This window comes from Neovison vison, chromosome 4, assembly GCF_020171115.1.
Source record: "Neovison vison isolate M4711 chromosome 4, ASM_NN_V1, whole genome shotgun sequence".
In the NCBI taxonomy this organism is placed as follows: Eukaryota; Metazoa; Chordata; class Mammalia; order Carnivora; family Mustelidae; genus Neogale; species Neogale vison.
This window is the reverse complement of record NC_058094.1, coordinates 159,817,613-159,844,450: the sequence shown is the minus strand read 5'-3', so window position 1 is coordinate 159,844,450 and position 26,838 is coordinate 159,817,613. Positions and strand designations below refer to the sequence as shown.

General features: G+C 35.8%; 1 protein-coding gene across 3 annotated transcripts in view; it reads right to left on the bottom strand.

Annotated features, from left to right (window-relative positions):
* The window catches only part of ANKIB1 (ankyrin repeat and IBR domain containing 1), a 147,003-nt gene that overhangs the window by 36,467 nt on the left and 83,698 nt on the right, over positions 1-26,838 (bottom strand). For all 3 annotated transcript variants that reach the window (XM_044246004.1, XM_044246006.1, XM_044246005.1), the window contains exons 5-9: positions 22,399-22,516; positions 15,512-15,720; positions 13,520-13,608; positions 8,436-8,580; positions 6,419-6,585 (exon numbers count right to left, since the gene is read on the bottom strand). In XM_044246004.1, the coding sequence (XP_044101939.1) occupies positions 6,419-6,585; positions 8,436-8,580; positions 13,520-13,608; positions 15,512-15,720; positions 22,399-22,516 (728 nt within the window). The remainder of the gene's footprint in view (positions 1-6,418; positions 6,586-8,435; positions 8,581-13,519; positions 13,609-15,511; positions 15,721-22,398; positions 22,517-26,838) is intronic.

Genomic DNA, 26,838 nt, shown 5'->3' with positions numbered 1-26,838 from the left:
ACTACTACTCAGCCATCAAAAAAATGAAATCTTGCCATCTGCAATGGCGTGATGGAACTAGAGGATATTATGCTAAGATAAAAAGTCAAACAGAGAAAGGCAATTATCACTCAGATGTGGAATTTAAGAAACAAAACAGCATTATAGGGGAAGAGGAAAAAAATAAAACAAGACAAAATCAGAGAGGGAGAAAACCATAAGAGACTCTCAATCATAGGAAACAAACAGGGTTGCTGGAGGGCAGGGGTGTAGGGAATGGAGTAACTGGTTGATGGACATTAAAGAGGGCACATGATGTAATGAACCCTGGGTATTATATAAGACTGAACCATTACTAACTTCCTTCTATCTTTGAAACTAATACTATATTATATGTTAATTAATTGGATTAAAAAAATAAGTAGGTGGGGAAAATTTATTATAAAATGCTATAAAATATTTTGAAAACATGATCGAAACACTTCATTTATGCAAGCTTTTAATTAAAATTTTTTTTTCTTGGGGTGCCTGAGTGGTTCAGTTTAGTGTTTGCCTTTGGCTGCCTTTTGGCTCAGGTGAGGATTCCAGGGTCCTGAAATTCAGCCCCACATTGGGGTCTCTACTCAGCAGGAGCTGGCTTCTCCCTCTCCCTCTGCCTGCTGCTCCCCCAACTTCTGCTCTCTTTCTCTAACAAAGAATTAAAATCTTAAAAAAGTTTTTTTTTTCTTTCCAAATTTTTTGGGATAAATTTGACATGTAACATTGTGTGAATTTAAAGTATACAGTGTGCCACTTCGATACATTTATGCACTGTAATATGATTGCTGTTGTAACAATTTTTATCACATTACATTTCTAGTACAGTAAAAAAAAAAAAAAGTAACACCTCCCTCTTTAAAAAAAGTTGACAATTTCAGTTCACTAAAATTAGAACTTTATTAATGACCCATCCTGTGTAAGTAAATTCTTATGATTCTCCTTTAGACAACTTTCTCCCTTAATTAACAAGTTAACTAAAAATTACAATTTTAAAAAACTAATATCTTTGGGGCACCTGGGTGGCTCAGTAAGTTAAGCATCCAACTCTTAATTTTGCTCAGGTCATGATCTCAGGTTTGTGAGACTGGGCCCCACATTGGATTCCATACTAGGTATGAAGCCTGCTTAAAATTCTCTTCCTTTCTCTGTCCCACCCCCCCACCTCTCTTTCTCTCTCTCTAAACAAACAAGAACTAATATTTTTGAAAATATCCGTCAATGTTGTAATTCCTTACACACACCCACTCATTTAATCCATGTAACAATTCTTTGAAATTGGTACTATTATCCCCCTTTTACATGCATGGAGAGGCTCAGTAATCTGCTAAAGGTCACACTGATAGCAAGCAGATGAGCTGAGATTTGAATTCAAATAGTTTGGCTTTGGAAGTAGTACATTTTGTGCTGACTGCATCAGTTACAAAGGCTTCAAGTATATTACTGTATTATAAGGGAGGATGCTTGTTTATCAACAAGTCACACAGCTAGTTAGTGGCAGTTAAGTCTCCAAATGTAGGCCCTGTGTCTTCAATTAATGTCAATCACCTGCTCCACTGAAACTTGATACACTTGAACTTTCAACAGTATTTATTTAGGTAAGCATGATACTTCGTGTAGAGTAGATGTGATATTTAAATAGGGTCTTATGATCAGTTTCTATCAAATAAATATCAAGTTTCATTTCTGGACCTAGGACAAGTAGGGGAATAAGTTCTGCTTGTTGGCAGGACTCTGATATACAAATAGTTACATATTGCCAGTCTGGAAACATTGTTTTCCTGAACCAGAGCTATTAAGCTAAGGAACTGAGATTCTAATTTTACAAGACAAGAGGAGACTCAACTGTTGGGGCCCACAAAGAACAACAACATTTATTTTGTCCAGAGGACTCCTAAAGAGTCCACTGTCTGTGAAATCTGTGGGGGGAGATGAAGCATGAAACTATGCTTTAACTCAATCAAGATTCATGTTCCTAACAGGAAAGTAGACTTTTTCAAAATCTTTACTGTGTATATTGGAGGAAAACAGAACGAGCTGATGATAGTATTAATGCACTAATACACATTCACTTGTAAAATTTCCCGAAACACCTGACAAGTCTGCACACTGTATTCTGATTCACTGGAAACTTCAGTGGACTAGAAACCTGATGGCTGGGATTTCTTATCAGTTGTATCTCTATAATCCAAATCTTACTGGGTTCAATCTGTTTCATGGTGATGGTGATGCTATTTTATAGGTTTCTTTGCATAGTTCACTAAATAAATGTTCCACAGCTGGTTGATACATTAAAAACCACACAGTACTGTTTTTAGAATATTCATGCCAGTCAATTTTATTGAATAACTCTAAAATACATTTGACTGTCTATGGATTTAGAAGAGATGAATTCCATTTAAGTTTCTCCATTTCCAGGGGCAATGCTTGTGACTGAAGGGAGTGGGGATACTCTGAGGTAACAGAGGAGGGAAATGGCCACTATACCTAAGGTTAAATTTGAATTCCTCTCTTCATAGATCAGAATTTGGGTGGTATTAAGTATTTCTGACCACAAATCTTTATTTTATTTTCTATTTTTAAAAAGATTTTATTTATTTTTTAGAGACAGCACAAACAGGGGGAGGGGCAGAAGGAGAGGGACAAGCAGACTCTGCGCAGAGTGCAGAGTCTGATGTGGGGCTTGATCCCAGGACCCTGAGATCATGACCTGGGCCAAAATCAAGAGCTGAATGCTTAAATGCCTGAGCCACTCAGGTGCCCCTGAGAGCAAATCTTTAAGGAGTTGCTTCAGAGAAAACACTTGGAGTTTGCTCAGAGGGCAGAGAAGTTACATAGTAGCATATTCTATTTAATAAAAACAGAGGGAAGATGGTCATTGGCTCACATTATGAACAATGTCCAGGGGTAATATAGTCAAATCAGACAAAATATAATTATAGAGGCTAGGGGGAGAAATTCTAGGTTCAGTTAATAAGGGCAAAGAAGTGGTGGGTGAAAACAAATGACAAGAGAAAGGGCTAAACTGTGGTGGGAAGAGAAATGTCTACTCCTACCTTTCCTTTTATCAATAAATATGTTTGGTTATATCCAGGCACACATCCCTTGGGGATGGCTCTCAATTCATTCTGTCACACGCAGCTCTTAAAAAAAAAGGAGCTATTATTGCCTTTTCTTGTGGTTTTTGTAATCATCTTTAGAGAATATTTCTGAGTATTTCTGAGTTTTCTGGGGAAAGAAAGAAGCAAAACCCAGAATCATATGCCTTTATTTTATAAAGATATCTCTTATAAAGCTTCCTTTTACATATAGCAGATTTTGCCTCTCTTTGAAATAGTAGATAAGGGCAGTAGAACTCTTAGAATTTCCTTTTTTTTTTTTTAATTCTTATAAATTTCTCTCCTTATAGGTAAAGCTCTTACACTACATGAGTAAGAGTAGGAAGGTAAGAATGTAAAAACAGAGACTGCAAATTAATGCCTAGAGAGGTGAAGCAGGCGATGTAAAAATCCTAGAATAGGATTTAGAATTGGAATTGTTACATCCAGAAAATGATTCTATTTGCTATGCTCTCTACCACCCTCACGAATAGGAGAAAGAGTAAATAATTACCAAATGTGACCCTGAATCCATGTGGCCATTCACAGGTCCCCTGAACCAGGATAAAATTCAACAGAGGGCCTGTGGTTTTGGTATATGGTCGCCAATGAATCTTGACTAACCCAATATTTTAGGATGTGAGAAAGAATAAGTGAATATATTTCCCAAACACTGGTCTAGAAATGTACATTTATAGCATGATAATATATACTTACAGATTGATTCATATAGCTTTTAAAGCTTAATCTATATTGGTAGGTTTTTCCACTAGTTCTGTCATGTTTAGTCAAACCAAACTTATTACTTGCGACATACTCAAGAAGTAAAAGCTCATCTGTAGTAAAAACTGGTAAAGCCAGACCACAGAAACCACATAGCTTAATAAGAGAATGCTAATCACAGGTTCTTCTTTTCCTTTCAAAACTTTATTATTCTCTGATCTTAGCAAATGTTCTCTTCTCCTTGCTTCTAAGTGTTTTTACTAATTTATATTTTCCATTTCTTTAAATGTTTTATTTATTTTTTACAGATTTTATTTATTTATTTGACAGAGAGAGATCACAAGTAGACAGAGAGGCAGGCAGAGAGAGAGAGGAGGAAGCAGGCTCCCCGCTGAGCAGAGAGCCCGATGTGGGACTTGATCCCAGGACCCTGAGATCATGACCTGAGCCGAAGGCAGCGGCCTAACCCACTGAGCCACCCAGGCGCCCATTCCATTTCTTTAAATAAACATTTTATTTATTTACTTGAGAGAGCAAGACAAAGACAGAGAGAGTGTAAGGGAGAGAGAGTGCACAAGTAGGGGGCGGGTGTGGAGGGTGGATTGGGTCACACAGACTCCTCACTAAGCGTGGAGCCTATGACACAGGACTCCATTCCAAGACCCTGAGATCATGACATGAGAGGAGATCAGTTGTTTAGCCCACTGAGCTACCTAGGCACCTCTGCTTAGTATCATTTTAGATGCACAGGGTACACATAGTGGGGTGCCTTAGGGCACATGAGCTTAAATTTTGGAAGAAACTCCACACCATCTCAAAGAGGAAGCGTCTTTTTTTTTAACTTCAGGTATTCTTATGTTATAGTAAAGTGAGTTCATATTCATCTAAGGACTATTTATTTATGAACTTAAAATTAAGCTCATGTGTATTCATTCACTCACTTGTACTTCTGAGCTAGATCCTGACCTCTTCTGGTGAGGCACTGAGGTAGACTTGAGAACCAATCAGTAAACAGTAAAACATGTAAAACTAAAAATTATGAATTTGTCTTGTAAATGTTTTGAAAAATTACTATAAGGCACGTGGATATAACCTATTATTCAATATTCTGTTGCTATTTTACTTGCTGGGACTGATTTAGTCATCATAGTAGTCAATATGATTTTCCTTTCATCAATCAGCTCATTCAAGCACCTAGCACAGAAGTCTAGCAAACTTCTTCTGTAAAGAACCAAATGGTAAATATTTGGGCAGTTTTGTAGGCCATATGGCTTCTGTCGGAACTACATAATGTTGCCATGGCCTGAAAGCAGCCACAAAAAATAAACTGGCACAAATGGGTATGGCTGTATTCCAATAAAAATTAGTGGGAACAGTAGTTTTCTGACACCTGACCTAGAGAGTTCACTGTTATATATAGACTGGCAATTCAAGAAATATTTTAGCTTATGATAATGATGATGATGGCAAGAAATAGACCTTTCAGGATAGGATTATTTCTATAACTATACCTTTTTAGTATAGCAGTGCTATAATTTGACTTTGGTTTCTGATAGTAAGTAAGTAAGTAGTTTTATATCCATCTAAAGTATACCCTTGCATATGTGATAAATCTGGAAATGAGAGAAAAGAAGAACAAATGCTATTCTTTTTCTGATCATTTAATTACCTAAAAAAACCCCAACAGTTAATTATTGAATCTACTCTGAATAAAGCAGAATGCTGATAGACATACAGTTAAAAAACACAAGACATACAAACTGATTCTTAGCTAGGACTGTGCATTAGAACCACCTACAAGCCTCTTTTTGGGGGCCCTACTCCAAAACCTAGTACATCAAAAATTTAACTTGTTGGGACCTACAATGAAAATTTGGGAAAATGGGTCTTAGTTAATTCTAGGCATCCACGGTTAAGAATCACTGCTAGAGCTGGGGCGTCTGAGTGGCTCAGTGGATTAAATCCTCTACCTTCGGCTCAGGTCATGATTCCAGGGACCTGGGATCTAGCCCCGCATCGGGCTCTCTGCTCAGCAGGGAGCCTGCTTCCTCCTCTCTCTCTGCCTGCCTCTCTGCCTACTTGTGATCTTTGTCTGTCAGATAAATAAATAAAATATTAAAAAAAAAAAAAAAGAATCACTGCTAGAGTCTTCAATTTTAAGAAAAAATTTAAGTTCTCAACATGTTCTAGTCTATTCTCAGCAATTTGTTACTAGAGTTTAAGTGCATGGGTTCTAGAATCAGAGCTTGGTTCTAATTCCATGTCTGCCATTTCTTAGCTGCATATCCCTGGGCAATTTCTCTATGCCTGAGTTTCTTTATCTGTAAAATGGGTGTAATAACAATACTGAACTCATAGCACTGTCGGGAGAATTCCATATATGAAAATACCTGGCATAATGCTTGGTACACATCAAGCACAAAATAAATATAAATTATGACTATTCATCACATCACACATTTTTTATATTAATAAGAATGATATCAAATACACTACACTCTAAAGACCTAATTCTGTTTAAAAGTCTCTTTAAAAGCTGTGAGAAAGGGGATTAGGCTGATTCCAACTTCTCTTATACTGACCAGCAAAAGAGGTGTCCTTTTCCACAGTCCACAGCAGGAGCTCTGAGCAAGGGAAAGCTGAGTGTATCAGACCCAGATGTATTTGACCCTTGTTTTGTAAGTCTGACTGCTCTTTCACAACCTGGAGTAGGACACCATTTAATGGCAGGATTATTTTCAACGAAGGCCTGTTGAAACAGCAATAATAAAACATAACAGAAATATTTTAACTCTTAATTCTCAGAGCATATCTCATGTCAATTTACTTTAGAGGGGAAAAAAGGGGGAACTAAAAAACAAGGAGTAATCAGTTTCAAGAGATACTTAAAAATAGTACCAAAAAGTATGGAACTTGGTAAGAAGGAAAAAAAGACATAATTACCTTAGAAACAATGTGACTTTTTAAATTTTGTTTTCTTTAATCTAAAAACCAGGTAATGATGATCAAGTAAAAATGCAATTATTCACACAGAAAATACATAATTTAAAAATGTTTACGGGGCGCCTGGGTAGCTCAGTGGGTTAAAGCCTCTGCCTTCGGCTCTGGTCATGATCCCAGAGTCCTGGGATCGAGCCCCGCATCGGGCTCTCTGCTCAACAGGGAGCCTGCTTCCTCCTCTCTCTCTGCCTGCTTCTCTGCCTACTCGTCATCTCTGTCTGTCAAATAAATAAATAAAATCTTAAAAAAAAAAATGTTTTCTCATACAATCTGCTGCTTTTCTGATGGAAAATAATTATATAAGTATTAGCTGTATTAGTACTGTAAATTTCCAAATGATACCCCAGTAATACATAAAAATCCAGATTATGATGTTTTGTTATGAAACAGCAGGACATCTTTTTGAAAAGTCCATATGTCATAGGTTTAGACTACAAAAAATTTGCACAATTTTTTTCTTTATTTAGAGAGAAGGAACGAGCATGCATGACTATAGGGGAGGAGGGGCAAAAGGAGAGGGAGAAAGAAAATCTTAAGCAGATTTCCCGCTGTGCACAGAGCCTGACGTGGGGCTCAATCCCACAACTTGGAGATCATGACCTGAGCTGAAATCAAGAGTCGGACGCTTAACTGACTGAGCCACCCAGGCACCCCCAAAGTATAATTTTTAGACCACACAAGAAAGTAACTTGCATACTTCTGGACAATTCTTAAATGAAAATAAATATAGGAAAAAAAGAAACATTATAATTCATTATATGAAACTATTCTTTGAAAAAACCCCATTCCAAGTTGATAATCTTTATTTCTGAATATTTACATTTATAAGTCTAAAATATGTCTTTTGGAAAACTGAAAAATAGGTATTATTTACTCTGAACACTGTCTTGATCAGTTACAAAAGTCCAATAGGCAAATGAGTAAACAGTTTTGAATAAGTTTGTTTGTTGTTTGGTAAATTACTATTACAATTTTTTACTTTAATTTTATCTATCATAACTATAAAATAATGCTTTACGGTGCATAGGTAGTCAGTCAGGTCTAAGTGCCCAAATCTTGGTTTTGGCTCAGGTCATGATCTCAGAGTTGTGAGATCAAGCCCTATGTTGGGCTCCATGCTGAGCGTGGAACCTGTTTGGGATTCTCTCTCCCTCTTTCTCTGCCCCTCTCCCTACTCACATGTACATGTGCATGTGTTCTCTAAAACAAACAAACAAATAATAAATAAATAAATAAAATTGCTCTTAAAAGTGGGGGGGGCACCTGACTGGCTCAATCAGTTAAAATCTATGTCTTGGGCTTGAGTCATGGTGTTGGGGTCCCTCCTCAGTGGGGAATCTGCTTCTCCCTCTCCTTCTACCCCTCCTCCTGCTCTTGCAAACATGCTCTCTCTTTCTCTCTCAAATAAATAAAATCTTAAAAAAAAATGCTTTTCTTAAAACTTTAATTAATGCCACCATTCCTTCATGCAGTTTTTCTGGGAGACAAAATCAGAGTCCATTATTTTATGTGTTTTTAAAAATAAAACAAAAAAATTAAATAAAATCTGTTATGCAGGTTTCATAAAATGAAAATGAAATCAGATAACTGGCAGCATACCTTAATATCAAACTGTAGATATCGCTTGTCCATCTCCTTAGAAACTACACTTTCTATGATATCCACAGGCACAAGTTGGAAGCAATCATATGCAGGACAGAAAATGTTGTGAGCTTCACCCTCCTGAATTTTCAGATTCAAAAACCTAATAAAATTTATCAATTGATAGAAAAAAGGGAAAAATATAATTTATTTGCAAATTCCATGAATTTTTCTTTATGCTAAATTTTCTGTTAGAGTAAAAGTAAAATAATACCAATGAACAAAGGATGACATATCAGTTGTAATGCACTGATTTATATAATTCAAAACATTATTTATTGAACACTTACTACCTGTCTAACCATTCATTCACTTATACACACATATATGAATATATATACTTGTATTATGTTTTTTATATATGTTTTCACAGTGCTCTTCTTTTACTTTATCCTCTCTAAAAATCTGAAACAGTATCCAAGTTTCAGAAATGAGTGGTTTAGGAAGGTCATATTCAATTCTCAATATTTTATACCTTTAAAAAAAAAGGAGCAATGATACAGAATCAAATCATGGCTAATCCAAGAGATTTGGGAGTGGCACTGGAAGATAGCATACCTTTTTGAAGAAAAGACTACCTCTTTATATTTCATTTAGATTAAGTTGCATATCTTACTCTAGGCACACTAGTTGAGGCAGGGAAAAGTTATCCTGGAGAGTGGCAGAAATCTAGCCTAAGGTGAATCAAGTGGTTAAGGAGAAGGGTTTTGAGTTAGAGAATTCCAGGTCTGCCACTACCAGTCATATGATCTTCAACAATTTATATACCTGTTCTGTCCCTCAGTTTCACTATCTGTAAAATGAAGGTCATAATAAGCACTTCTTGAGGGCTGTTACACAGATTAAATGATATAATGTGTGAGTATCTGCTGGATGCCTGGCACAGAATAAGAATTTATAAATTTTAGCAGGGTTTTATTTTTATTATTATTAATATTCTCTATAGAAAAACAAGAAACAAATTAGCTTTTGAAGTGTGATTTAACACTTAAACCTAGAGGAAATATATGGAAAGCCAGGGAACTAAGTCACCATTCTCTAGTGATCACCATCAACAGTTTGACCATTCTGCCTGCAGTATTTTCCCTTTGGTTCTCTCAGTGTCTTAATTCAACTGCACTCAAAAAAAAAAAAAAAATCAAGCTAACTGAGACTTCATCAGATCTGCTCTCTCTGGTCCATTTCCACCTTCTCTCACAGTACCATCCTGGCACTTCAAAGAAAACAGAGCCCTCTCTAATATCCTCCCTACCACATCCTGAACCTACCCATATCTTTAGTTATCTTTGCCTTCCTCTCACTATTCACTTCAGTGAAAGAGGGCTTCCTCCTATACCCCCCAAGCTAATCTGTAAATACTCCAGTATTTGCACAATCCAGAAACCTATCCCCTCTCTCTGGCTCTGTCTTTTTGTCTTCCTCATCGGTCTTTGGCACAATCAATACACTCAAGTTTTTTCCTATGCTCAAACATTTCTCAACTAAATGATCTTTTTAGCTCCACTTTCCTTTCCCATCAGTTTCTTGACGAAATAGTTTAATGATTTGTCATTCCTCAACTCTATCCCATTCATTTCTCAACCAGCAACACTCTGGCTTTTATCACCTCTAAACTGAATGGCCAGCTCTCAACAGGCCATTAAGACTACCCATTAGCTCAAGGATTCAAGACATCTCAGTTTTATTCTGGCGTGACTTCTCTGGAGCATCAGATACTGCTAAATAGTTCCTTCTTTCAGATTCTCTCTTTTCTCTGGCTTCTAGGACTTATTATCTCCCCTGGCATTCTTTTTACCTTTGGTTTCTCCTTACTCAACTTTTTCACTAGTGCTTTTCACTCTCCTGATCACTTACGTTTTACTGTTCTCTAGGGTTTTCATGCCAAAACTTTTCCCTTCTCATTTCATTCAGTCTTCCTGGGTGATCTAAATACTCCCAAATTAAACTACCACCTATATGCTAATGACTCTGAAATTTAAAGCCCAGATCTCCCTCCTTAGCTACAGATCTTGACCATACATAGTACTTTTGTTTAAATGTCTCATGTGCATTTAAAATTCAACATGTTTAAAACCTTACCCTCTATTTTTCAGTATGATTCAAAAACCACACACACTTCACAAAACTCTGACATACCCCAACAGAAGGGCATTCTGTACCTTAGTTACTGGTAAATATTACCTGCATTATTCTGTATCGAGAAAAACAACTTGGCAGAAATAAAGATTGATAAAGTGTTCAGGGAAATACTATAGAGCTTTTCTCACAGTACGATCTGTGGACCTGAGACTTTTCAGGGAGCTTATGAGGTCAAAACTGTTTTCATAATGGTATTAAAATTGTTTTATTTTTTAAATAAATAAGCAAGCAAGCAAGTAAATAAATAAATAAAAACCTGCTAGTACCTTAGCATGAATCATGGCAATGGTGTTAAAACTATATATATTCTTCACTGCTTTGCACTTGCAGTGAAAGAAAAAAAAAGCCAGTTTCATTTAAGAATACCCTTGATAGAGTAATATAAATCATGAATTATTGGTTAATTACTAATACATTTTATTGATTATTTATTTTATTAAATCTTAACTCACAAGTACACATCTTTTGGGCATTTTGTGAAAAGAAATGGGAAGTAAACATAATGAATTTCTGCTGCTGCATACCAAACAAAGCATGGTGGCTGTCTCAAGGAAAAGCACTTAGGAAATTGTTCAAGCTACAAGTAGACCTATCTGCATTTATCATGGAAAACTATTTTGATTTGAAACAGTAACCACAAATAATGATTTCCTGAACTTGGGTTTATAGTAGACTTTCTTGGAAAATGAATTAAGTGAGCTTATCATATCAAGGAAAAAAGTTGGTAGAAATCTAGGGCAGACTTTACCTATGTTTTATCTTGTAAGGTCAGTCAATCCTTAGAAAGAGGATAATAACTACTATTTATTGAGTAATAACTATGTGCCAGGCCCTGTTCGTTTTAAGCATTTTTCATATATTAAGCCATTTAACAGTAAACTCACAATAACTCTATGATGTACTTACTATTATCACCATTTTAGAGATGAGGAAATTGAGGCACAGGGAGGTTACCATTTACCTAAATCAACAACTAATAAGTAGCAGGAAGGATAATCTAGGCTAGGTAGAAAACAGTAATTTCTTTTAAGAGCTTGGAGTAGATGCTTCAAAGCATCTGGCTGCACTGATGACATTATGGAGTAGGGAAGAGTAAATTGAGAGTTTCTGAACTATCCAAGGACCTTTAAAATTTTTTGCCTGCTTCTTAAACAAGTAAGTTTCTTTTCTATATGCCTATGAAAGCACTGCAATTAATTTAAAAATGGTTTAATGTATAAATCACCCAACCTGAAATTTGTTTTCCTGCTGCTTGATTTCACAAGAACTACTAGCAGGATGATGAAAGGGGAATCCTAGGTAGGTTGATAAAGTAATACAGAAAATAATCATTAGAGCTTTCAAATTTAAATCTTACCATAAACTTCTCATGGCTAGCCTGTGATGAGTATGGGAAATGGTTCCTGGGACATAATTTTGGTGAGGGAGGTAAATGGAAGTTCAAAAAACATCAAGTAAATCCTTTGGGGAGACTCAGTTTTCACACAGAAACCACTGTCAACAGTAGCAAACTTGGTAGAACCCAGAAAATACTCCCTAATACAACAGAGTTAACAATATTAAGCTAAATAAAGTACTATATCTGTGGAACATTTTCTGTACCTATAACTAGGTCAGTTAGGTTTGGATTGTAAACCTGACCCTTGGCAATCAGTTTACCTGTATCAGCTGTACAGATATGATCTTATCCAATTAGATTCAGAGTCAAGTCTAGTCTATGTTTTAAAAAGAATGACCAGATACTCTCATTTATTCTGATTTTTTAAGCAGCAGTAATATTTCTTCCCCTATATTCTGGTTTAGGATGTACTCAAAATGAACCAGAATGATAGAAAGATGAGTGGTTGTCTAAAAAATTGGAGGGAGAAAATAGTGGGAGGGTGAGGGAGGCAGACAGAGAAGTGTGGGAAGGATTTTAAGGAGAAATAAGGAAACTTTTGGGATAATTTTTGATTGTGGTAATGTTTCTTGGGTGTGTACATATGTCAAGGCTTATTATTTATTTCAATTATGTAGCTTATTATATGTCAGTTATTATATGTTTAGGACAACAGAAAATTTGCTCAGGTTCTTGTTCTCTCACCCAACACAGTATTCCCCAGCTCCCTACACTTGGTACCTAGTACTTCATGAAAAAGAATAGTTTGAAACCAGATTTCCTTAATTACTAATGACATGCTTTGCTTAGGTCATTAGTCAGTGGATTTATGTGCTCCAGAGATAACATGATACTCTATCGCTCATTAACTACATAGATCTTTTCCTTTGTTTTATTTGTAAACCTCTCTTGAAAAGTGCAACATTACAGCAAAGTTAATGGATGGTATGAGAATATAAATCTTAGCAAGATAATGGGAAGAACACTAGAGACAAACACAAGAAACAAAATAAATTTCTCATTTGTACTCAACCATGTCTAGAAGAGACATCAACCTTTGAACTGATTGAGAAGGAATTTTAAACGTACATATTCCTATAGATTTCAAAGGCTATTTATTTGCTTGTTACAAAAAATTTAGAGAAAGCATAAAACAAATGCTTTCAAATTCTTAGAATATAAAAAAACCCTTATTCTTGATACTTAGGTGTAGGCTTGCATGTACATTAACATTAAATGTAATGTATATTAAATACTAAGAAAACTTACTTCCATATACCTGCTTTGTTCCAAAAGTACCTTCCATTAAGCTAAAGAATATTAATTATGAAATTAAATTTTACTGAATAAATGTGAAGATGTAAAAATTAGAAAAAAATTCTTTCTTATCAGTGCAGTATATTTCAGTGCAACTCTGAAACCAGTATGAATAATCCATATCATAAAATATCTAAAGCAGGCAATTTTATTACCAAATCAGAGTGCTAGCATGCAGTAAGAAATACTAAGCTGCACATATACTCACGACTCCCAACAACCTCTACAAAAGTCATGTCCACAGGGCATATCCACTGGGTCTTCAAATACAGAAATACTGCACATACAAATGTCACACTGGAAATGAAGAAGAGCAATGATTTAAATGAAGTCATACTTTGAACAGAGAATGATATATTTATTTATTCTCATTGGTTTAAGGTAAAAATACTGTGGGTAAAAAACCCACAGCAACTGACAAACCATAAGTGACTCTTAATCTCACGAAACAAACTGTGGGTTGCTGGGGGGAGGGGGGTTGGGAGAACGGGGGTAGGGTTATGGACATTGGGGAGGGTATGTGCTTTTGGGTAAATTGGAAGGGGAGGTGAACCATGAGAGACTATGGACTCTGAAAAACAATCTGAGGGGTTTGAAGTGGCCGGGGGGTGGGAGGTTGGGGTACCAGGTGGTGGGTATTATAGAGGGCACAGCTTGCATGGAGCACTGGGTGTGGTGAAAAAATAATGAATACTGTTTTTCTGAAAATAAATAAATTGGAAAAAAAAAAACCCACAGCAACTATAAAGTTAAGTGTTTCAAAGTTGTAAGGGAAGTTAAAGTCAGTGTACCTATTTTTGATTGAATAACAAATACCATGCCTACTTCATTATAAGCTATTAAGGGACTTAAATGTTTAATGCACAAGTCAAACTCTTAAAATCCAAATTTATGTATTAATGAGCAACTATGCATTTGGGGGGAAAAAAAAGTACAAGAAACAAACCTTTACAATCTATTCAGGTCAAGATCAAACTGTCCACTGCAAAATAACCACTTCAATATTATGTCCTTTTGCCTATATTCATCCTAGAAAATCTACAGAAACAGAGCAACGTTGTGTTTTTGAGATAAAAACTCCGGATATTCAGAGTAGGAATTTAAGGATTTCTACCCAAGGAACCCTGTTACAAAACTATGTATCTTCTAAACAATGACTTATTAGAAGGAAACATTCCAATGTTACAGAAGCAAATAATAGAAGTAGGATTTTATTTTCCAAGAAGGCCTACATAAAACCCAGAATGCTTTCATTTTTATCACATATTTTGAGGGGATGAACCATTAAAGAAACGTTAAAATTTCCTATAACAGTATACCAATTTTTATGCCAATTAACAATATAAACAATGGCAAAAAAAATATAGACAATGGCAATACTGTTTCTCAATAAAAAACAAACATTTATTATCAAAATGTATCTAGATGATACACTCCAAAGCTTTACTGAAACAAATACATCATTATCAATATATGAGAAGTGTTTTCAAGAAAATACAATTTTTTTTTCATTTTTAAAATTTAAAGTGCCTATCACAAACTCAACTTTTAATATTTCAGTATGGTGTGTTTAAAACTTTAAGCACCTAGAGATTTTAAGTGTAAATGTACTAGATGGCTTTCTCAGACTCTTTTATGTTTACTGTTTTGAAATGAGAAAAGAAAACCTTTTGTTTTTCGATCTATAATTCAGAGATAATAAACATATTCTGTGATAGTATTTACCAAAGGGTGAAATAATTGAACCCTTAAAAAAGGGTACAGAATTCAATTACAAGAATATGCTAGAGGTTCCATGGGGGTGAGAGAATGAATATATATATATATTCATATATATATATATATACATATACATATATATATATACACATATATATATATATTTTTCCCCCCATATTGAGAGAGAGAGAGAGAGGAAGAGAGAGAGAAGGACAATGAAAGCATAGGGATAGGGGGAGGGGCAGAGGAAAGGGAGAGAGAGAGAATCTTATGCAGGCTTCAAGCCCAGCATGGAGCCAGACACGGGGGAACATGGGGATCAATCTCAATCCTAAGACTGTAACCTGAGTGAAAACCAAGAGTCGGGTGCTTAAATGACTGAGCCACCCAGGTGCCCTTTCCATGAAACAATACTAAATAATTTAAAAGAGAAAAGACTAAACACAAATCTATGGGAAGTACACTGAATACTGAACCATACCAAACTGGTGTCCAAATCTCCAGGAGACAAACTTATTTCATCTGGAGAGGTGACAGAAGAACGTGTAGTCCTTGGAGTTCTTGGGGAAGGGAGTGTGTCCCAGGCATTATATCCACTTGGTGGTGGAGTTGGCATCTGAACACCTGATCGTTGGCAGCAGTTCTCTGGGTTGGACATCCAAGCTTCCAGTAATTTCTCCCTGTCCCAGTCTTTGAGAAGAATAGAATAGATATCTCTCAAAAATCGGAAATATGGTGATGTTTTAAGAATCTCATAATAACAAAATAACAAAATAAACAAAATAACAAAAATAACAAAATAAAGTGAGGATAAATTAAAGAGATATAAGCCATCTAAAGGAAGGAAAATTATATCAAATTAATAATTACAAATGAATATCTAGGTATATTATATTTATTAATCAGTAAGTAAATCTATATTTATTTTTTATTTATTTACTTAAAGTAGGCTTTATGCCCAGTGTGGCACCTAACATATGCCTTGAACTCATGATGCTGAGATTGAGACCTTAGCTGAGATTAAGAGTTGGACGCTTAATTGACTGAGTTACCTAGGTGCCCCAAACCCCAAATATTTTTAAATAGAATTTACTGTGGCTTACAACTATGTCAATATCTAACTATCCTGTCAAAATTTCCAGTCATTTATACTAATAACAAAGAGGTTTCCTCCTCTCTCTCTGCCTGCCTCTCTGCCTACTTGTGTCTGTCAAATAAGTAAATAAAATTTTAAAATAAAAATAAGATTTATATAAATGGGGCACCTGGATGGCTCAGTGGGTTAAAGCCTCTGCCTTCGGCTCAGGTCATGATTTCATGGTCCTGGGATTGAGCCCCACATCGGGCTCTCTGCTCAGCGGAGAGCCTGTTTCCTCCTCTCTCTCTCTCTGCCTGCCTCTCTGCCTACTTGTGATCTCTGTCTGTCAAATAAATAAATAAAATCTTAAAAAAAAAAAGATTTATACAAAAGAGTTTCCTCGCACATCACTTCTGGAAGTTACTAAATTTTTCACGGTGTAGATTTGACTTAGCCATTTTACTCTTTTCAGGAAAATTTGTAAAATTTGCAATTGGTTTCACTGGTGTCAAGTTGTAAAATGATTACATTGCTTGCTATAAACACGTCAAAATGCCAATGAGTCCAAAAATCATTTGATCAACAGCTTGAAAGCAGAAGAAACTTCTGAAGGGATTATGGTTGTAAAGTTTTAGCGCATCAGGTATACATTTTGTATTGAATTCACATCTGACTTAACTAAAAAAGATGATCTTCCTACTATGAACATTTTTTTAAAGTCCAGTGAATCATGTTGTTATAACGTTCAGAGCCATTAAAGATAATAAAAATAATAAATCTAATTATTTTTTTGTTTTACACAAATTATTCCCCAAAAAACATCTCAATCATCATTCAGGTGAAGAAGTTAGGACTCAGAGAAGTGATATAACCTTGCTAGGCTCACACAGATAGAGAGGGATTTGAAACCAATTTCTGTGATTCTAAAACCTGTTTTCTTTCCACTGTAGCACAATGAAATATGGTGTCAAGAGTAGTGTAGAGCCAACTATTCAACATAGGCCCATTCTATACAATTTTATAGCTCTAATACAAAAAGCTATGGAAATGTTCTAAGCAAGACTTTTCTCAACCATATTATATCAGTGTTATTTGGTGGTTTAGCAGGATAATTATGATTTAGAGATGCAATACAGATACATCAAGTGTATTTCCAGCTGTGTAAACCATATGAGCAGGGGACAGAAATATAAGGAAGAGATGTAAGCACTCCTGTAAAATAATAGCATACTATGTTGTCATTTGAAAAGATGGAAAATAAGATTGGAAAAGGGGTCTGTTAGGTCACAAAGAGGAAGAAAAATCCGACAAGGGAAAAAAACTGCATGGGTGCCTTCCAGGAAATATTGCTACATGGATGTTAGTGTTTTGACAGGTTATTACTTACTTAAAAAGTTAAAATTACTTTTCTTAGAACAGTAAGATTATTTTTCAAAAGTATCCACTATGTCACTTTTTAATAAAGGAAAAAAAGTACTACTATAATTTCTATAAACAGATACTAAATATGCTAAATTTTAGTCTTATATATTATGAATATTTTTCAGCACAACTTCTGCTTGGATTCTATCACATCATCACTTAGCAAATAATTACTGAATGTCTTTTATGTGCCATGCACTGTGTCGGGTAATAGGGATAAAAAAGGGAGGAAAAATCAGGCAGGATTCCTGCCTTCATGAAAGGAGAAAGACATTAAGTAAAAGAATCATCACTGTCAGAATGCCCACATGAAGGACAGGTAGAGAATACCACTCAGAAAAGGTGACTCTGGGGAAGTAGCTTGAAGCTGACAACTGAAAGGTGAGTGGGAGTTAAGTAGTAAAAGGGAGGGGAAAAGACATTCTAGACTGGTAGTTCACAGCATGTTCAAAGTCCCTGTGGTAGGAGGGAAGACGGCATCCTTGTGAAATGAAAGTTCAATGAAACTGTAGCATGGGGAGCAGAGGGAGGGCACTGTATGAGAAGAGGCTGAGAAGAGAGTCAGGGACTACATCAGGCAGAACTTTTTTCTTAATATTTTATTTATTTATTTGACAGAGATCATAAGTAGGCAGAGAGGCAGGCAGAGAGAGAGAGGGGGAAGCAGGCTCCCTGTTAAGCAGAGAGCCCGACGTGGGGCCCCATCCCAGGACCCTGGGATCATGACCCAAGCCGAAGGCAGAGGCTTTAATCCACTGAGCCACCCTGGCACCCCCAGGCAGGACTTTTTAATAATACTTTTCATCATGAGTTCAAGAGTGATGGGAAGTCACTGAGAAGCTGAGCTTGGTGTAAGGAAGGACAGGTTGTCACAATCAGATTTAAAAAGACAATTCCAGCTACAACAAACAAAGAAAATGGACAGGGCAGGAATAGAGGGAAGACAGTCCAAAGAGGATGGTAATGGGTAGTGTAAGTGAGAGATGATGGAAGCTAGAGCTAGGTGGGTGGTTGTAGAGGACATAAAGAGAAAGAGAGGAGTTTAACACATGGAAGGTGAAAGTGACAATTTGGTGACAATAGGACACAGAGTCAGAAGGACAGGATATATCAAAGTTGGTGTCCCAGGTTTACCTATTTATTGGTTGGTGCCATCTATGTAAATAAGGAATACCAGACAATCAGATACAGGTGGAAGAGCATGATTTTAGTTTTAGACATGGTGAGTTTAAGGTGCTTTTGAGATATCCTAGAGATGCTTTAAAATAGGTAGCTATATTCAAGGCTGTATAGCTAAGAAAAGACGTCTAGTCCAGAGGGAGAAATCTACACCTACAGAAACCTTCAAAGAAGGTATCATTTCCTAGGAAGAGAGGAGAGTGAGAAGATGCAGACCACTGACGCTTTGTTGCCTAGAGAAGATGACAAGTATTCAAGGGAGCTTAAAAAATACTCAATATAAGTTAATTCTAACCATAAGCAAATTGCCCTCATCTTGTATTTTTAAAGTTTTACTTATTTTCTTATTAGGTAGCATTCAACTATAAGTTACTTGTATTACTGAGGAAATACTCAGAGAATGACCTCTGTATTCCTAACAGAGTCTTCCTTAAAATTCAATTACTGCATAGTAAATACTGCCAAACATTTCTGTCTTCTGCTTAATCTAGATCAACTTCATTACCTTGGGACTAAATTTGACAACAGATACTATAATACTCAAATCTACTTTCCTGTGTAAAGCTGAGTGAATGTTACCCAGGATATAACCTATAAATCTTCCAAATAGTTCATTCAGTTCAATAGCTCTGAAACAGAGGCTATTCTGACTCCGAGAACAATTAGTATAAATTATAGTTCTGTGCACTATTTTATTCACTAACATCAGTTATCTCTGTACATCTTATTTGATTATCAAACGTCACTGTTACTGGTATTACACAAACAATACAGAAGAGATGTCCATTTAAAAACCTGCTAGCCTCTATTTTATGCCTAAACAGGGAAATGAAATAAAGACTACTAAGCTATCAAAAAAGTTATCACAGAATAAATAACACCAAATAAGAAAATTCAATTAGATTGTCACTTATTAGAACTGATCCTTATTATGTAAAAGAAGTAACTTAGGAAACTATCAATGAGATAAAAATGGAGTTGATCATTTTTTGGGGGGGAGGGGCAGAGGGAGAGAGAGAATTAATCTTAAGCAGGCTCCATGCTCAGCATGGAGCCCCCCTGACGTGAGGCTCGATCTTACAACCCTGAGATCATACCTGAGCTGACAACAAGAGTTGGACAGTTAACGAACTGAGTGCCCAGGTGCCTCTGGAGTTGATCATTTAATAATACTTGATGACACAATGTAAAAAAATAGAGATAAAAATGTTCCTTTTAAAAATTTTTTGTAAGGTTAGGCTTCAATTCTCTATATACTGTAACCTGAGCCATGATACTCTACATAACTTAGATTCTCTATAAATTGTAACTCAGAGTTATGATACATTATCTAGGTGACTGCAGATACCTGTGGCAGAAATGGTTATAAGTACACAAAATGCTCCAGTGTAGAACTGTTGCTTGTAGCCAAGTCACTGAATTCTGGGCAATGGAATATGTACAGGAGTAACATATATATAAATAACACTTCAGGTATATTATTTATTATGTATTATTCATTCTATAACCATTTTCTGAGAGCTTAGTGTATGTCAGGTACTATGGAAACAAAAAACATTAAAAGCTACCCCCTAAGAGCTCACAGGTTAATCTAGAAGAAAAGCAAATGAGGAGATTACTATAAAATTGTACTTTAACTGTATGATACAGGATGTAGTACGAATAGACAGAAAGGTCTTGGATCAGACTTGGGAACACATAGCGGAAAGGTTTCCTGGAAGACATGGTTACTAAGGAAAAGCAAGAGTGGGTAAGTAGAGAAATGGGGAGATGACAGACCAGGTAAACAAATCTGGGTCATGAAGGTCTACTAAAGGGTTTGGATGGTTTTAAGTCCATGGAGAGCTAGTGAAGAGTTTTTCAGCAAGGGAGTGACATGCTCAAATGTGCATTTTAAAGATTTTATTTATTTATTTATTTGACAGAGAGAGATCACAAGTAGGCAGAGAGGCAGGCAGAGAGAGAGAGAGAGGAGGAAGCAGGCTCCCCGCTGAGCAGAGAGCCCGATGCGGGACTCGATCCCAGGACCCTGAGATCATGACCTGAGCCGAAGGCAGCGGCTTAACCCACTGAGCCACCCAGGTGCCCCTCAAATGTGCATTTTAAAAGAACAGTCTAATGGAAATATGAAAAATTAATAGGATGAAAGAAGAATGACAACACTGGAGACCAGGACTCAGGAGACTATGATTTAGATGGAAACGAATGACAGCCTGAATTTAAGTCAGTGGCAGTGGGAATGGAAAGAGCTAGAGAGGGAGTCGGGGGTGGGGAGAAGGGAAGATGAGAGACACTTAAGAAGAGAAATGATGAGACTATGGCCAAATGTAACAGGCTTGGAGGAGTAAAGTACGACTTTCACATTTCTGGCAGTGTAATTTGATGAATGTGATGCTTGTGTATCAAGATAGTGGGAGAAAAGAGGAGTTTAGGTGTGGACATCCTTAGACTGAAGAAAAAAAAATGTTAAACAGACATTTAGAAGCCCAACCTCAAATACTTTATTAAAGTCAGGCTGCAGATACACTCTTTATTATTTGGGTGGTTTTTGAAAGCTTCAGTTTCGTTAGATAAATGTCTGCCCACTTGGGAGGCATCTTTACAACATGTATTTTAAGCCTCACCCTCACCTAATGACTTAGACTTGAAAACAGTCTAGGAATCTGTTTAGTTTCTCAGGTAATCCTCATTTATACTAAAATTTACAAGCCACTGGTATATAAAGTGGGAATAATCTCAAGTACAAAACCCTAGGAAATATCAATATTGAATGTAGGGATTCTAGAAAGTTATATATCAAATTATTCACAGTGATGACCAAAGGATGATGAAATAGAGAATTTTAAATTTTCTTCTGATCAAAAAATTACATAAAAAATTTTGGAAATTGACATTCTATTTTGGTTTTGATGATACAAATTTATAGTTCAAACAGACCGGTAAGCCAGGCAGAAGAGCCATCCACCTTTCTCTTTTTCAAAATAATTTTTAAATCAGAAAAAAAGTATCTTTGAAACCAACCAAAATATCCAATATAAACTGTGCAATAATGGGGCCCAACTCAGCATGTGACAACAATCAGAATGGCTGCCTTAAGTATCACAGAGAACTTAAAACTGAGTATTTTTCCTGAGTAAAGTTGGTAATGTCCTTTAAAAAGCAACAACAAAAAACCCTAAAACAAAACAAAACAAAACAAAACAAACAAATTTAAAAAGGGTTGTATATTCTTGTGTTGACTCCCTAACTTCTCTTTGTACACTTCACAGTGAGAAACAGCTTTTATATAAAATAAATGTAACTGACAGTACTAATACTTTAACTTTTAGGTATTTAACTGACTTTAGTAAAAATTAATGTTAAAACTAGGACTAGGACTATGGATTCCAACCTTCAACCCTGCTCAAATCAGGCACATTTCTAAAATTAGACAATCCATAAGCTGATTTAGTAGCCTGGTTTTTAAAACACAAACTTCCCATTTCTCCTCTATGATTTATAGCCAGTTGTACTCCAAAATACGGAATGTTCTAAGTATGCTGGGTACTACAGTAACCACTACACAAAAAACAACTTAGGCTTGTTTAACAAACCATTTTGTTTTATACTGATATAGTAAAATAGCCGTATTTTAACTCAGAAGTTTCAAAAGGCATTTATGTACAGAAGCACAAGACATTTTTCATTACCATGAGCTCGAAGTAAAGCTTCAGCAGTAAACAGTGGAGCCTGAAGCATGTCTGCTGTCTCCACAATAAGCATATCTTTCAATCTACGAAGGTCCTGAGGCCGTAATCCTTCATATGGCTTTGAAAAGAAGAAAATCAAGTTAAATTGGCTGTTATACTCTTAGGAAATCCTGAATGCCTATAAACAAATATATGTGATAATCATTAAATCAATCTTCCTGTTTCAGTTTGATTACTGAAGTTAAAAAGGCTCTGTGCGCCTTTTCATTTTTCACAAACCTTACACAAGCTAGAAAATGGGATACTGAGGCTCATGCGATCTTCTTATTCTAAAATAAAGGCACCATACTATAAAGACGATCTTACTTTATAATTTTTAAAAATTTGGGTAATCCAAAAAAATTAGAAATAAAAACCTATAATACCACACCACTGAGCAATAACCATGAGTAAAGTTCTCAAGTATTTTTATCCAGTCTGCCTTTTATAAATCAATTATATATGTAAATATATATGTAAATACAAATGTTCACTGAGTTTAACCACTGAATCACCAAACATATACACTTACTAAGATCCAATTTGGATTATTAATGGGATTGTATGATACTTCCTAATTAACCTGGGGAGATGTGACTATGCTATACTATTCAGAATTCTTAGTCATAAACATATTACCTCTGTTTATTCAAGTATTTGTTAATGTCCTTTATATAGGTACTATATAGTTTTCTTTATATAGGGACTACATCATCTCAAGTTTATTCTTTTGTAATCTTTTATCTTTGCTTTTAAAAGAAAACATAAAAACAGTGTTTCACTATTCAGACTGTTAACATTTTTGCCATACTTGTTTCAAGTCCTTTGTAAAACAAAATGAAACACAAGAAGCAAAATTTTATGGAGCAATTTCCCCTCCACTCTCATCCATTGGGGAATGTGCGTCTCAATACTCTCCATCATGGATCCCTGAAAACACCGACAGTACTGAACCCTACATATATAGTTTTTCCCTATACATACATACTTATGATAAAGTTTATGAATTAAGCACAGTAAGAGATTAACAACAATAATAAAACAATTATAATATACTGTAATTGTTGTATGAATGTGGTTTCTCTCTCTCAAAATATCTTACTGGACTGTGTTCACCCTTCTTGTGATGAAATGAGTGGTAAAATGCCTGTGTGATGAGATAAGTGAGGTGAATAACACAGGCATTATGATACAGTATTAGGCTACTACCGACCTTCTGAGGATATGTCAGAAGGAAGATCATTTGCTTCTGGATTGCAACTGACTGCAGGTAACAGACCACGGGGACAAGGATGGGGTAATGTAAAACCTAAAATAATCTGTAATATGTTTTCCCCATTACATTTCCCTAATTCTCCCTATCATTGCCTATGGAAATGCCTATCATGAATTTGATGTACGGTTGTCATAACATTATAACGTAACTTAGGCAATTTCCTTTTATTTTTACTCAATATTGTGCTATTAACATCGATATATTGTCTACTTCAATTCCTTTAAACAGTTGTAATCAGTTTACTACAGTAAGCACAGACTAAAGGCCAAAGACAAAAGTTTTAAAAGCAGTTGAAATTCCCAAGAATTGAGGCTGTCCTGTAGCAGCACATATCATAATCTTCAGAGACCTCTGGGCAATTAGCAAATCTCATCTGTTTTAGCTGATTTACAGATATTTTTAGAATAAGCTACTGTCTTTATTTCTTGCTTCACTTTGGGGGGTATTTGTGGAAACCATTTCCCCAATTCTTTTTTTTTTTTTTTTTTAAGATTTGAGAGAGAGAGAGAGAGCACACATGGGGGAAGGGGCAGGAGAGGAAGGGAGGCAGAGCAGATTTCCCACTGAAAGGGGAGCCCAATGAGGAAGGGAGTGGGGCTCAATTCCATGCACCCTGAGCCAAAACAAAGAGTTGGAGGCTTAACAACTGAGCCACTCAGGCACCCTCCTTTCATCAATTCTTATTTAACCACATATGACTGAGATTCTATTCAACAGGGATAATTTTTCTCACTTGACATGATAAATTTCTTAACCCTTATAACCCCCAAATTATCATATACAGTTTGCTTTTCAGCTAATTTGTGAATCACACTTTCCCCTGCAAAAATCTAAGAAATCCTTTTATGGTTAAAGTTATAGTATTCACTCCAGTAGATAACTTACACATTATGTAGAACGTTACTTCTATAAAATATGTTCCAAGTTTAGACTTGGGATTCCAGATACCTCTTCTGCCTCAGCAACAAGAATGGGTATTTCTTGACATTCCTGGTGGTGGCAACTGTACACTTCCTTGTATTATTTCCTAAATATTCTTTTTATTTTTTTAATTTTTAATTTTTTAGGTTTTTATTTGAATTAGTTGACATAGAGTGTAATACTAGTTTCAGGTGTACAATACAGTGATTCAACACTCCCATATAACACCCAATTTTAATGCTCTTTTTTAGATTAGCTACCATTCTACTTTATTTATGTAAGTCAAATGAGATTTGATCTTAGGTATGTTTAAAAAGAGAGAATATAAAGCAATCTAAAAAAATTCAGTTTTAAATTTAGGTTACAATGGAAGAAAAATAGTTCTTGAAGCAGAAAGACATATTGCTTTCATGAACACGTAACATATTCACTCTGAATCTCTGCAACAAAACTGTAATTAGGTCATGTGAAGCATTTCAATACATTGCTCAGTCCCAAGTGGGCACTAGCCTTCTCTTCTGCAAGAACGATTAAAATGAAGGTGCCTTTCTCTTTCTTGCTGGAAAGATAAACTGCTTCTATTTTCAAATTAAACACAATATAGTATTAACCTTCAAATCAGTCAGTACTGATACAGAGAAAGAACAAGGAAACTAATTTAAAAAGGTAAGAGCAAATAAAAGTACCTCTTTTGCACTAGTGCTTTCTTCTGCTACCAAAATACCACTGAAAAAATGTGAAAAGAGCCCAACATACGAACTGTACCCCTTTGGCTATCATGTATAAAGTGACAATATCTTCAAAAACTGTTTCAGAGAAGACTACAACAAAGTATTTATGAAAGAATTTATTTCTTTCCACAATGAAAACAGCTTTCCCCAATTATATAGGTAAAACATACTTATTGTTAAAAAATGAAAAATGGGTACTTATATACCCAAATGTATTAGTAATTGTTAAAATTTTAGAAGATGTGAAAGGCACTCAGGGAACAAAGAATATTTCCAATTCTTCTTAATATCTCTCATTAGCTGATCCATGAGCTTAGCCAGGAGGAGAGAGGGGAAAGAACAGGTAGAGAATGTCTAGGATTCTCAGACTCTTCCCTTTGTTTCCATTTCTTCTCTTCTTACTCAGCTGTCCTCCCCTGGAATTAAGGCCTGGTCTACCCTGATCTGTACTTTGATCTAAGAGGAAGGCAGCTGCTCTTGCACAGTAGGCTAAACCTGCTAACCAGAGAAGCCAGCTAAGGCAATGTCCACCATATGGGTTTCCTGACAAAAAAAGAGCCTGAGCCTTCCTGAGTTATTGACTGAGAGAGAAGCGGCAGGGGAAATTTTTTAGATGGCTTTCATAACAACATATTGTTCTGTTTTCCCTCCATTTACCCACATATAGTCACACAGTCTACTACAGAGCCTGACCCCTAAGTAGGTCCAAAACTCACCAGTTTCTCTTTTCCGTCCTTATAGGTTTATGTAAATTAAATACACTCTTCCCAGCCATCACTCCAACAAACCACCTTGTTTTTATTTCCTCATGGCAGTTACCACTCTCACAAATTGTGTTTATTTACTTTTTTTAACCTTATTTGTGTGCTTCTATATTGATGCCAGTACATAAGCACCTAGAGGACAGGACCTTATCTTGTTCCTCACTGTATCTTCAAGCTCCTAAAAGTGTCTGGCAGAGTGGTTAGTCACTCAGAGTTTCACTGAATGATGGGTGAAGAAATAGATTTTATCCATTTATAAACTAATCTGAAGGAAAACTTAACTAAAATGTATCAAGAAGAAATTATAGATATAAAATACTATACAGTGTCCAGATCATTAACTGAATTGAGAAACTTAGCTAAAATAAACACCTTGGGAATATGAACCTTTTAAACCACCTAATTATGGGCGCCTCGGTGGCTCAGTTGGTTAAGTGACTGCTTTCAGCTCAGGTCAAGATCCCGGAGTCGCGGGATTGAGTCCCGCATTGGGCTCCCAGCTCCATGGGGAGTCTACTTCTCCCTCTGACCTTCTCCTCGCTCATTCTCTCTCTCAAATAAATAAATAAAATATTAAACTACCTAATTATGTAGTTTAATACAATGACATAGCAGACCATGTAAAACTATTAGCAGAGACAGAAAAATCCAAAAGTTGATCAGAGTCAAAGCATAAAGTACAAAATGAATTTTAAAGAAAGAGTTGTTT